General features: G+C 54.4%; 1 protein-coding gene across 1 annotated transcript in view; it reads left to right on the top strand.

Moving 5' to 3' along the window:
* LOC148594164 (androgen receptor-like) overlaps positions 1-13,500 on the top strand; it is a gene marked incomplete at its 3' end in the record, with an annotated part of 35,766 nt that overhangs the window by 6,532 nt on the left and 15,734 nt on the right. Inside the window, exon 2 of the mRNA XM_088527622.1 lies at positions 5,489-5,640. Within this exon, the coding sequence (XP_088383748.1) occupies positions 5,489-5,640 (152 nt within the window). The remainder of the gene's footprint in view (positions 1-5,488; positions 5,641-13,500) is intronic.

Here is a 13,500-nt window from a genome sequence, read left to right as displayed (position 1 = left end):
TGTTTGTGCTCCGTGGGGCCTCGGGGGATCCGCTCCGAGCGCGCGGGATGTCGCGTTGCTGTGCGAGCTGTAGAGGCCTCTCTAGAAAACAAGAGCTTTGCCAGGGAGCCCGGCAGATGCTTTGCACATGGACCCCTTTCCAGACAAAATAAGTGAAAGAATTTTTATGTCCCTGCAGCTGTCTAATTGCAGAGGTTTTATCTGGCATAAACACTCCTGAAATGGAACAAGCTCGGCCCAAATTGCACCGGCGACTGCTGGTGGGGCCTGACATTCCCGTGTCCCATGTGGGTGCAGCCCATGCCCCGCTGCAAGCTGGGTCCCCCCATTCCCCTGGGATGGAGGCAGATGCTGTGCAGTGCTGCATGGCTCAAGGGGCTCTTCACCCTACAGGAACCGTGGAGCTGAACTCGTGTCGCAAGCGGGCGAGGTGTGGAGCTCCTTGTTGCACAAGAACGTGGGAGCCTCGGTTTACCAGAATGCAATAAAGACACCCGAGGTAAACAAGGTACCGCCTCAGGTGGGTTGGAGTCCTGCTGGAGTCCTGGCGGGACTCAGGAGCCGAGCGGCTCGGGAGGGCGACCGCTCCTGCAGCCGGGATGCAGATCCTTCAGCAGAGAGCTGGGACCTGCTCCATGCTGGAAAGGCCAGAAAAAAGGGGATGCTTTGTTTTTGATTCCAGCATATGGAAAACGAGCGGTTTCTCATGGCTGCCCAAACCTTGGAGGCCCCTTCACACGGGACCTGTTGGTGGAGCTTGCAGCTTGTGAGCGACCCTCCCTTGGCCTGATTCACTGCGCGGTCTGCAAGGCAGCCTGTTCTGAAGTGTTTAGTCTTGGTCTGCTAGAAAAACAATTTAACATGTTTTCATTTCTATTGAATTTGTATTTCCCTTTGAATGCAGCCCGAAACAAATCACAACTTAAGAGTTTGCTGGGATCTAATGGCCAAGGCGGTGTCACGGGCTGCGTGCTGAGCTGTGGCAGGAAAGGGCTGGGGTCGGGCTGCAGTGTGTCATTGCCCCATAGCGAAATGGGCTTTCCCGGGGGGGCTGCTAACAGCAGCGACTGCCCTGCTTTCCAAAAAGGCCTTCGACACATATTTAAAATCCACCCTGTTCTTGACAAGGCTGCACATTGTTGCCAAACAAAAACGTTTCCGCAGGGAGAAGAGTGAGTGTGTTCCTTAGGGAATGTCATCCAGGAGAGCAGGTGTGGGAGAAATGAGCAGCCGTTTGGGCAGCATTTGCCATTATAAATTATGATTGCACTTGGAGTTCTGTGTGACCCTGGTTTAGATCCATGCACAATGGTTTCCTTTCTGCGGTACCACAGCAGATTCTCCCAGTTGAGCTCTCAAGGTCATGGAAGCGAAAAGGCGCAGGCGTGAGTGTGGCAGGGTGAGGGGAGAGCTCCAGAGCTCCCGTGTCGAGGAGGCAGCGGCAGCACTGGCCGGGGCCATGCAGAGTGATGCTGAGTGGGGCCATCGTGGGGCCTGTCATGCCCCCTGGATGTCGCCTCAGCCCTGGCCCTGCCAGCAGCGGGTCCCTTGCAGTGTCACGTGTGTGGTTTGGCACTGTCCCCTTGCCCTTTGCTGCGTCGGAATGGGAGGTGAGAACTGAGGAGCTCCGTGTGGGATCTCTGAGCTTGGAGCACGTTGCACAAGAGGGTCTGTCCTCTTGGGAATAAGCAGGGTGCTGGGGGTCCTAGGGACACCAAGGTCTTGTTCTTGCAGCCTGCAGGTGCCTGCACTCACTGGGATGTCCCCATGGGGAGCAGCCCAGCTGCAGCTGACGGCTCCCACTAGCGGGACGTTATTTGGGGCTGTGCTAGATCTGCCTGCCCTCCCCTTGCCTGGTTAGCTCGGAAAGTCCGTTATTTGGGTCCCAGTCACAAAAGAGATCCCGTGCATTTGCTGCGGCTGCATCCGTGCTGCACATTGTGCTCGTGGAGCAAGCGAGCTCTCGCCTCCGGTGGCTGCGAAGAGAAGGCACAGTCAGTTCGGAAACATCATCAAGGATGTTGAGAAAAAGCTGAACCAATGCAGTGCACAAGGCTGCGTGTTAACATTGCACTGCTGAAAGTGCTTTAGCGGGTGGCACCTGACGAGTTCACCCGCAGGCTGTGCGATCTCAATGGGAGCAGCTCAGGGGCTGCAGGTTTTGGAGTCACCCCAGCGCTGTTGGAGTTGGTGGCCACAGAGCTGCTGCGTGGGGCGGCCATGGGGCCGGTGCTGGAGCCGCGTGGCCCTGCCCTGGCTCCGCTTGCCTTGTGCCCAGGTGCGAGTCACAGGGCCTTGTTCGGGCATGAGTCCCATAATCCGCTGGCACTGAGCCAGTTATTTTTTTGTTAGCAAGTGTCATGTGCAGAGGATGGTGCTTTGAAAAGCGGTGTTTACTACTGATAACATCACTGTTATCTCAGATAGGACAGTGCTGGAAGCAACTGGAGCAGGGCTGTCATCCCCGCCTGCACGTGGGTGCGTTCTGGGTGACGATGGGCATCTCTGTGAGCGGTGCTGCCAGCCTGTGCGACCTGCAGCCGCCGCGCAGGGCGGCACGGAGTCCCTGAGAGCGTGGGGTGCCCAGGCCAGAGCAGAGCACCCAAGGGTGCGGGGAACCCGGGCAGCCAGGGTTGAGCCCTCTCGCAGGCAGTACAGGGGACAGCACCGAGGCTGTGGGGACAAATCCCAAAGCAGAGATTTTTCCAAGGGCCAGCCCTGCTGGTCCCGGGATTAGAGTGCTGCTCCTGTTGTGCCATCACAGGGATGTTTGGCCGGGATGCACCTAAGTCCCAGGGCTGCTGCCAAGCCCGCTGTGCAAGCGCTGATGCCACGGGGGTCAATTAATGAGCTGGCGCAACAGGCACATCTTCACCATCGCGTTTCAGTCTGGTGGGTTGTTCTGTGCCAAAATCACTGTGATGGCTGCAGCTCGAGTCAGGAAAGAACGGAGAGTGAAGAGGGCGGTAAGCGTGTTTGCTCCTTTGCTCGGTTGTATCGGACCACTGGAAAGTGGAGCCTGCAGCAGAGCGGAGCCCGCAGCAGAGTGCCTGCTCATGCACGGGTCCTGGGGATGGTCCTTCTTGGAGCAGGTAGGACGGGGCTGCAGGAGCCTCCCCGAGGACCTGCAAGGAGAAGCGAGTCCGTGGCCTGGCACCAGGGCAGGCATGGAGGGGAGGGCGCCGTGTGGTGCCTCCCTGTGCCCGGGCCGTCTGGTGAGGACGCCCCTCGTCGCTGAGGTGGAAATTCTCTGCAAGCTCTGCGAAGCAGCTGACTTTTCTCTTATCCAAGATTGCCCTTGGTTTTCTGGGCATGTTGTGAAATCTGGGCTGTTTGGTGAAATTAACTATTGACAAACAGAGACTGGAGTTACAAAATTACTGCTCCTGCTTTGCACAAAGACATGCGTGTGCCACGGGCTAAAGCAAGCTGCACTAGTTACTTTAAAGCACGCTGATGAAGCGAAACCCTCCTCCTCCCGCTGCGACGGGGGCGCTGAGGGTGTTTTGCTCCGCGCGGAGTGGCTGCCCTTGGCCTTCGGCGCAAGCTGGGCCCGGCACCGCCCCACGTCACCGCTGGCGAGTTGTGTCTGTGTGCGCCGCTATCTCCGCGCTTGGGCTCGAGCGAGGGTGACACTTGCACGCGTGGGGCAGGCTGCGTCCCCGTGGGGCCGCGGCCGGGGAGCCGCTCGCTCGCGTGTGCTCTGGGGGGGAGCGTGCAAACACCACCACAGGCAGAAGGATTCCTCCTTTTCAAATGTCCGATAGCATAGAAAGGAGGAAAAAAGACAATACCGTTGGAGGACGGAGGTGCTGTGGCTGGAGGCTTAAAAATTACTAGATATTTAAGAGATTTTTAGCAGAACTTTTTATTTCACGCTGCCTGTTGATTCTTAGGTGTGTTTTCAGTAGCTTCTGAAGCGACCTGTCGGGCCCTGCTGTGCAGGGTCTGCTGCAGACAGGGCAGTGGCATTGCTCTGGGAGGGCAGAGCAGCCTGCTGGCATGGGGAAGCTGGGAGGACCAGCTCAGGGTGCTTGTTACATCTGGACATGCACAAACTGGGGCAGATAGGTCGCTGCAGACTGTATTTCCTCCTTGTGATCAAGAATTCAGAAAGAGCCTTGGAAACGGAGGCTGTACGAGGGGAAGATAGTTCAGTGGCCTCTGTAGAAGAGTCACAGGTTCTGATTGCTGCTGCTTGAAAGATGCTAAGTCCCTCAGAAATATTCCTTGTCCTCAGAGTGGAGGATAAAATTGCTGCTCCAGTTATTAACCTAAAATTTAGGCAGAATCTGCATAGCTCCAAGCTGGGGAATGTAAGAAAGCTGCACTCTTGTAGGATGCAGCTGGCAGCAAGATAGGAGACACAGAGGAGTCTCGTTTTGATCTCACCAGTTAACGGCACCGTTTTGTACTTTACTTTCATGGTTAGAGTATTAGAAAAAGACAGGTTTGCTTCTGCAAGCAGCGGAGAAAGTGGTGCACGTGAAGCCCTGCGGCGTGGGATGAGAGGGCCGGTTTGCAGAGCGCCCTCCTGGCACGGCTGCCTGCGCAGGGCATTGAGGGCGGCTCTGCTGCACCTGGGGATGCCCTGCGGGGCTGGGGCTGGGGCCTGCAAGGAGCCCCGCTCCATCCCAGCCCTTGTTTGCAGGCAAGAAAATCACAAAATGTCTCTTTGGACTCCTGAACGGATGAGTGGAAAATATGAAGCTAAATAATCCACGGCAAACCACTGCCAGCAGTTAACTCTGATTATTATGTGACAGCTCCTGCACGTTGCAGTTTTGGACAGGGGTCCTGTGCTTGCTGGCCATGCGCTGCGGGGATGTGGGCGGCCGTGTCAGGGTCCTGGCAACGGTGCCCACGTGCTGCATGGGCCCGGCGAGGGGCTCTGCTCGTGAGTATAGGCGGGAGAACAGACACGTTCACAGCAAACGTGCTGTGACTCCAGCAGAACTTCCTGGCTTTGTTTAGGAGTCATGCGCATAGACAGAGTCCTAGCGGAAAGCTCGATGCAGTGTGGCGGGGTGCTCAGAGAGGGAACGGGCAGAAAACCAGCAAGAAGGAAAGCAAAAAGAAGAGTGACGTAAGGGAGTCTGATGGCTGGGTAGAAAACAGTTTAAAATAGAAACAGAATAATAAATCCATCTGTAGTGAAGTGACACCAATGACTTTAATGGGGTTGAGTAGCTTTATGAGTGTGGAAAGCCTTTTTCTGGGGCGTGCCGAAGCCCTGCTCACATTCGCGGAGCAGCAGCGGGTACCAGGGCTCGGTGACGGGCAGCTCGATGGCCCCAGGTCCGTGTCCCCTGCCCGGGCAGTGCTGAGCGGGGATCCCTGCGTGGGCCTTGGCGCCCTGGCTGCTGGCGGCTCTATGGATCGCTCAGGGTTTTGCCGGGAACGCTCTCCCAAGCACCATCTGCTCCGTGGTGACTCCTCTCGGTCCATCTTGCTGACGCCTTCCCCGCCTCTCTATTCTGCCCCTCAGGTTGGATCCTGGCTGCGAACACGTCCTGCCCATTGACTATTACTTTCCACCTCAAAATACCTGCCTGATCTGTGGTGATGAAGCGTCCGGGTGCCACTACGGAGCCCTCACTTGTGGCAGCTGCAAAGTCTTCTTCAAACGGGCCGCAGAAGGTAACGCATGCAGGGAGCAGCGCGAAACCCAGCTGGGTGCCAGGGCTCCCCTGTCCCCGAGAGCTGGCAGTGCCCACACGAGCTCTTTGCTAGCAGTGAGGTGCTCAATGCACGAGCGCTGGAGGCATTTGCAGCATCGTGGTGTGTTTTTCTCCCGTTGAAGTTGAGCAGCCTTGCTTGCTTTGGGGAACCTGCGCGCCAGGGAGATGAAGGTTGCAGGTGTAGGGGCAAGTGTGCTGGGTCTCTAAGGTCTTTGGAAATGTTAAAGGAGAAACTTCATAAACAAATTGATTTCTTTGACCTGCGTTTGTTGTTTCACATTGTAGACTGCCCTCAAAAAAGTAGCCCAAACAGTATGCCCTAACATGGTGCTTTTCAATATTTGATTATCTAAGTGACCTCATTAGGCTTCAGGTAGCTGGTGTCCCCTTTTCGTATTGAGAACCCTCAAGGGTTCCCTAAATCCCGTCAGCTCCGGGCTCTCCCTCTCCTGCCCCATCAGCCCTCACAGATGTGAGACCGGGCTCTCCCTCTCCTGCTTCCCGTGCGGAGGATCGCTCCCTCGGTGCCACCCAAGCAGCAGCTCTTTGCTGCACGGAGGCGTCCGCCTGCCTGCCCTGTGTCTGCCCTGCGTGCCCAGGCCCGGCCCTCGGGAGCCCCGCAGGCTCCCTGGGCTGCGGCTGAGCCCAGGTGCCCCGTCACGGCAGACACTGTCTTTACGTCGTCTTTCCTCGGTAATTAGAGTATGGCAGGAGCAAGGCCAGTTCTTTTCTTAGGCTGGTGGGTCAATAACTTGTAGTTTTATAACTACATGTAAGAATTATGATTCCTTGGCAGCAGAGTGAGACTGTTTGCTGTGGAAGCTTAACTGTCCAGTAATATAATACACCCATAAATCACACCTCTGACTTGTTTTCTGGAGTGTTCAACCAATACAAATCATAATTCTTCCTCAGAGTAAAAGGGACTTCTCAGCGCAGCAGCCCCCAGACGTGAGTGTCACCGCTGAGGCAGCGTGGCCGCCACGCTGGTGACTGGCCTGGCATTGGCACTCGGTGTCCCCACGTCTCCTTCTCTGCGGATACCCGTCCTGCCGGGATGCCGCCCTGTGCACATGCAGGGATCGCGCCAGGCGAGCTCGGGGTGCTGCGGAAGGGAGTGGGAGCAGCGAGGTGGAGGGACCAGCACTGCTGTCGCCTGCACTCGGAGGAGCAGGGAATCACATCCCACCCAAGGCGCTGGAGCGGGTCACACCGCTCTGGGTGGGTGCGTGTTGCGTGAGTCAGTTCATTGCTGCTGCTGTTGGGGTCTCACCTGCCTTTGTCAGAACTTTTGCTTCTGAGCTAATTCCAAAATTGTTGGGTCCATCTTCCGAGCTTTGGTTTCCTTGGTGCATTGTGCATACCGCGAGGGACACCTTGAGCATCAGGGCAGGGCCCCAGAGGACCTTTACACCAAAAACCTCCACTTGCCATACTAATAACATTAAAGGATAGTAGGTCGGGCACGTTTTCCCCCAAGTAAATTGTTCACAAGCATGTGTGCCTGCCATATTCCAGCCCTGGGTAAGGCCACCGATTGCTGGTGCGGCCGAGGTAAAGAACAAGCCTAAGTCAGCAAGTTCCTTTTGACTTCCAGTGAGGGAGCCCTGGCCTCCTTGGTTGGATGAGGTGCAGAGCACCGTGTCAGGCAGTAGGTGCCGGACACGGCTCCTCTTCCACATCGGAGCTGCCTGCACGGAGCATCACATGCTGCTCACAGCAGCTCACTCCCTTCTCCACGAGTGGCCTAAAAATGTGTGCAGGGAAGCAGATTTTGCCAGGTTGGTGTGGTGCAGCCGTAGATGAGACCCTGCTCGCGAGCCAGCAGGTTGCAGCAGCCGGGGCGTCAGGAGCTGGGGAAGGTCAGGGCGGCTGCACACGCCGAGCGGGACAGGAGCAGGATGGTGCAGAGCCTGTGACAGCAAATGGGCCCCGTGGTGGGGACAGGGGGAGCTGGGACTTGAAAAGCCTGGATGCTCCCTCATCCTGCTCTCCTGAGTCACAGGATTTAAATCTGGGGGCTGCACCTCTGTGCTAAAGTTATAGCAGGCCCATTTCTCTTTGTCCATCTCTGCTTTCCTGGCTGTGTTCTTGATTTCGGGAGTGATTTGGGTGGGTATTATAAAGAAATTAATAGGAAGCAGTCTCTTTGGATTTAGCCATGTCATGGGGTGCAAGCAAAGGCAGAACTCTTCATGGTTTTGTGCCTCTGAGCCTTTGGCAATAAAATGCAGTATAAATGCATTTTATATGTTGAATAATTACAGCTAGGGAGCTTTGGATTGCATCTTATGTTGCTGTTACCCTGAGACGCCTGAGAATAGCTTTTTGGAAAAAAGAGGCAGTAAATCAGGCTCATTTGTAAAAAGTGAACACAGGGTAATGGTAGGTGATGATTTTCTGTCTTATTCTTGGTGATTTTCCAGCCAGACCTTTCCTTCTTCATGATGAGGAACAGTCTTAAAAGCTGGTATTTCGGTGTGTTCCTAGGTTTTAAAGTCTATAAAATGAATCTCTGAAAACCTTAGGGCATCTTTTGACCTGCCGTTGTAAAATGTTTCCAAAAGCTTCACAGATAAGAAAAGAACCTCTTCTTTCTGCCTTTGTTTCCTTCCTGTTACTCAAGCAAACCAGCATCTTCCAAAGGGTGGGAGAAGCAACGTGCTGTGAGCTGGACAGCAAAACAAACACATCACCTCACAGGGAAGAGAGAGTAGCTCAACTCATGATTTGTCTATTTTTCATATTTTTTTGTCAGATACAATTTTGTACTTCTTAAGCTTCCCCGAATTGCTGCCAGAGTTGGATATATATTTTTTTCAAGTTCAAGTCTAACCAGTTCTTCCAACAAGATGCCAGAACAGTTCATAGGAAAGACATGAATGTGCCCATGTCCTGTCAGGTGTCTGGCTTTGTGAGCTCTCCCAAGAGCAGGTTAAGTGTGGGCAAGCTCCAAGCCCCGCCATGGGCTGTTTAGCCCTGATGTGAACGTGGAAGATGGACACCAGGTTCTGGTGGTCACACAGACGACTTGCTGATCTGCATTCAGACATGCCCTGGATTAGCCTTTCTCCAGAACACTGTTTTAGGGCCAGCTCAACACTTTCTTGCCAGTTCTCAAGATGATAGCAAGTTTGAAGGAACAGATTTCAGAGAACATCACCATTTTTTCAGATTCTTTCTTCTCTTTCTGCTGGCCTACCTGGCACTATGTAAAAGGGCCTACAGAAAGCTGTCTTGGTCACCTGCTTCGGCGGATGGCTCCATCCATGGCAGCGCAGCGGTGCATCCTTTTGGGGACCTGCTACATCGGCACCTGCCTCTCCGTGTGAGCCTTGGACCAGCTAATCTGCAGAGGTCCCCTCCAGCCTCAGCCATCCTGTGATGAGCTCTCTGCATGGTGCTGGTGGCTGCTGCTCGCTGCTTCAGTTATCGCTTAAGCTAATGATCCTGTCTTTTTGGTGTAAGGAGAGTCAGACGAGGCATTGATTGGAGCTCGAGGTGGACGTTTTAGCTTTGAACAGGTTAGTGAGCTAAAACATAATGGTATTGACTTGTTGCCAGCGGGTCAAACAGTTACAGTGTTTTTGCTCATTGGATTTAAATTTCTTTAAAATAGAGCTTTAATTTGCACAATCATGTAGTTGTTTTTGCAGCTTGAAGATTACCCCCGGCTTCTCCAGCCTGTCATTGCCGGACTGCCTGCCTGTATGGAGCTGCTATCTGTGTGTGCTGTTAATGTGCCAGCACCTGTAGCTGCTCCATCCTTGTTCCCCTGAGGCCAGGCACGCTCCTGGTCGTGTGGGTGGACCGTCATTCCTGGTGTCCTGCAGGGATCCCTTCCTGCCCTGCAGCCGCCGTGCGCCGAGCCTGGCGCTCTGCTCCCAGGGCTGCCGAGGCCGCTGCCCTGGGCTGTCTGTGCCCTGCACCGCGGTTTCACAGCGAGGTGGAAATGCGTGATTCAGTAATTAGGGGTGACCGTTAGCAAAACTGCTTTGCAAAGACAGTTTATTAATAGTGACTTGTTGCTGGATCCTAAAAGCCAAGTAGTTTTGTCCTCTACTTCTAAAGGAACATGAGCGAGGAATTGTAAAGCAGTCCCTGTATCTAACGGGTACACTCTGCTGTTGCAATATCCCAGTTCATGACAGCAACTGGTACCGGATTTTTTTAAGGAAAGTGCTAGAAAACAGGCAGGTGCATGCAATTCTGGGCTGGGCATTTACTCTGTCAAAACACTCTGTTTTATTCCCAGCAGTTAGATTTTGGTTTATGCTTTGAAACATGAGGATATAATCACTCATCGAAAAGGTATTTAATGGGCTTTCACATCACATAAGACTGTAAATCTTGCTCCAGATGTTGGCAGAGATCGCTGTGCTCTCTGGAGGAGGCTCCTGCGCTAGGCACGGCACTTCGTGTGGCAACAGCCTCGTACTTGAGTAACTGCTGTGTACTGAGCTGCCCGTCCCCTGTAAATTGTGATTTGCAGTCAGGAGCAGAGAGGTGCTGTTCTCCTCTTGCGCTGCTCCTGGTGCTAATGGTCCTCTCTGGGGATGAGCTCAGCCAGGCTCTGGAATGCAGAAGCCTCTTTCTGCCCAGTATCAGCTCGGAAGGGAGCAGGCAGAGGCATCGGAATGGGTGGCAGCGTGTCCGGGTGCATGGTGAGGTGGCATCTCCAGTGATGCTCCCGCACAGCAGCAGCGTGAGTGCCTCTGCAACCCGGTTTGTCACCTAGCATGGTCAGGCCACGGAAGAGGGGGGGAAGGGTCTTCTCCAGGCTACGTCCAAGAGGGATGTCCCCAGGATGAGTGTTCTGAATCCCGAGCAGCATCCTGTGTGGGACAGGCCGTGGGGCTGGAGCCTCCTGCTGCGTGGAGGGATCCTGTCCCAGAGCAGGGTGGGATGCAGAGCTCAGGGCTCCTTGCTGGAGGCTGTGGGAGGCCAGGCCTGGAGCGGGGCACCCTGGCCGCCACCATCTCCATCGCTTCTCCATGTTTCCATTGCCCTGTTGCTGGGGGGCGGAGGGGGGAAGGGAAGAAAATTAAAATTTTAAATAGCAAACACTGCTGTTTTTTGTGAATAGGAGCTAATTTAGCGTAAGTATTGCTTATTGTTGCCAGTTATCTTCTGCGTGGTTTCAGAATGAGCGCAACCTTTCCTTGATGTGTGATCAATTGCCACAGCTTGCTAAATTCCAGGAAGCAGAATTAGATAAGCAGGTGAGGGCTGTTTAGACTAGCTGACTTCTTTTATTCTGAAACTTGATAAAAAATAACTTATTTGGTTTGTCCTCTGTGGGTAGAAAAAGAGACACTGTAAAATGTCAGTAGGACTGCGCTCAGTAAGGAAGTGGTTTTGGAAAACAGATGTGGCAAATACAGAGTAGCTGGTTCTGCAGAGAGCTGGACTGCTGGGTATAGCAGGGGAACGTGCATGAAGCCCAGACCCGTTTGCAAAGCTGCAGCCTCTGCTTAGGAGCAATATCTCAAACATCTCCATCTTTGCCAGAGGGAAAAGAGGGAAAAGATCATTCCAGTGTTAAACCCAATAAAACAGAAAATAGCTCATTTTTCTTTAAATAAAGACCAGTTGATTTCAAATTTGTCAGCTTGTTCTTAGATGAAGAGAGAAAATGATCCTGACATTTAAAAACCTCTCTGTGCATGAAAAGGCTCTGCAGCTCGGTGGGGCCGTTTTGTGCCCCAGCCGCTGTGCGAGGGCGCTCCGGCGCTCACCCTCGCGCTGAGCCAGGTTTCTGCATCGCCTCCCTCCCTGTCAGGGTTAGCGGCCGCTTTGGGTTGAGTCACGCAGCGCCCGGTGCCGCTCCCGGCAGAGTCTCGGTGTGAAGATGTGGGTTTTGGAGGCAGGAAGCGGCCCTGCCTGTTGTGGCCAAGCTGCCCCTCCGTGACCTAGGGGCACGGCGAGTGCAGCGGGAAAGCTCCTGTTCCCCCGGCTGCGGGTGAGGAAGCAAAGTGAAGCAGAGATTTGTTAAATGTGCCCATTTCTGAGAGTAATGATCTGAGAGAGCAGGCAAGCCTTGAAGCCGCCCGACGCGTCAGGGTGGATCTGCCTCCCTGCCTTCTCATCAGTGTGCGAAGTGGCTCCCGGTGTCCCTAACCTCAGACGAAGCGCATGGCTGGCGGTTCTCGGTGCTGGAGGATCCCAGGAGACCTGCTGTGTCCTGGCAGCTCGAACCCCATTGCCCACGTGGAGGTCGTGGGTACCGTGAAGGATGGTGCTGTGGGAACAAATGGGATAGAGCTCAGGATGGGACCTGTGTCCTGGTCTTGGTCTAGATCTTGGTTGTTGTCTAGGTCTGGGTTCTTGGGCTAGGTCTAGGTCTTGGTTTGACTTTTCCTAGGGTTTGGAGCGATTATTGCAGTAATGATATGGTAATTGAGACCAGGAAGAACAGATAGGGCAGAGAGAGAGGAGCAGAGCAGACTGCCTTGGAGGTACCTAGACTGTGGAGTGTCCCAGCTGGGAACAGTGCCACGGGGCTGGGATCCAGACTGGGCTCCTGCTTTCCACGTGGGTGCATGGAGCAGAGCACCCACTTCCACCAGGCGTGTGCCTGCAAAGAGGTCAAGTAGCGAGAGCACGGCCGTGGCACCCGCTTTCCCGGCACAGAAATAGCTGCCAGTGACCCAGTTTCGGCTGAAGTTGTGTATTACTCATCCCTCTCAATAAAGTGCTGAAAAGGGGGAAGGTGCTTGTGTTCTGTGCGACTTTGTGTAATCTCTGCTTTGGAGGCTTTTCTGTGTGTCCTCAGTGCTGTTAATGAGCGAAGGGAGAGGGCCTTGGAGCGGCGCTGATGGGAACGACCTTAAAGGGTTTAGGGGGTGTCACGTGTGATGGGGACAGTCTGGGTGATGCAGCCTGTGTGCGCAGGATGAGTTGCTTGGGAACCCCAGGCCTGTGGGTGCAGGACATGGGATGCCTGCCCTGCTAGGGATCGGTAGCCACAGGACCTCCTTGGAGCAGTGGGAAAGTAACTTGGAATGTGGAGGGCAGTGGGAAGCAGGGCTTGGTGCTGATGTGACGGGTGACTAGTGCTTGCTGAAGGGCTGGCCCCTTGCCTGGTGCTGCACCTCAGGGTGCCGCAGAGCTGTGCGTGGGACGTGCGGGTTGTTAAGTCCATGCAGCACCAGTAGATCTGCCCATACGTGCATATGTTGCACCGAGTTCCTGGAAGAACGTGCACAGCGAACACTCGCTGCGTGACAAGCACAGAATCGATGGGTATGGAGCGGTTTCCCCATCGCCTACCTCTGCAGAACCTGTAATGTGCACCATGCTGCTGCTGGGTGAGACTGGGCTTAATCTGGAGCAGTACCAAGAACATCAGATAAATCCTGATCCCAGAAATGTGTTTAGACTTGACAAGGAAACCAATTATGAGTCAGGAAGGAAAGTTACTTCTTGGTATGTCCAGAGAATGGGGCAGTAGAGAAAATCGGGTGAAATCTGGATAAATATCACCCCTGAGAGCTGCTTTTCCACTCTTCAGCAGCAGGAAGGCACCTGCGCTGCAGATGGGGAGGGCCGTTCGTCACCCCACGTGGCTCCCATGGGTCCCCATCCCCGGGTGCAGGAGGAGGAGGAGTGGGCAGAAGAAGGCTTTCTGTTCCCTGGGGGCCTGGAAGCTGCTCCAGCAGCTCCCGGCATCTGCTTCCCAGCTGAAAAGACGGTGCATCGGGTTGCACGCCCATGCTGGAGGTGACAGAATGGTGAAAGCTGAGAGGTATTTTTTGGAAACACATCACAAAGCTAGCACAGAAACGTGGACTTGGCTTGGGTAAGAGCTTGGCGAGTG

The sequence above is a fragment of the Tinamus guttatus genome, unplaced genomic scaffold (genome assembly GCF_059628265.1).
Source record: "Tinamus guttatus ecotype Peru unplaced genomic scaffold, ASM5962826v1 Tinamus_guttatus_pri_ptg000287l, whole genome shotgun sequence".
Classification (NCBI taxonomy): domain Eukaryota; kingdom Metazoa; phylum Chordata; class Aves; order Tinamiformes; family Tinamidae; genus Tinamus; species Tinamus guttatus.
This window is presented reverse-complemented; position numbering and strand designations above follow the sequence as displayed.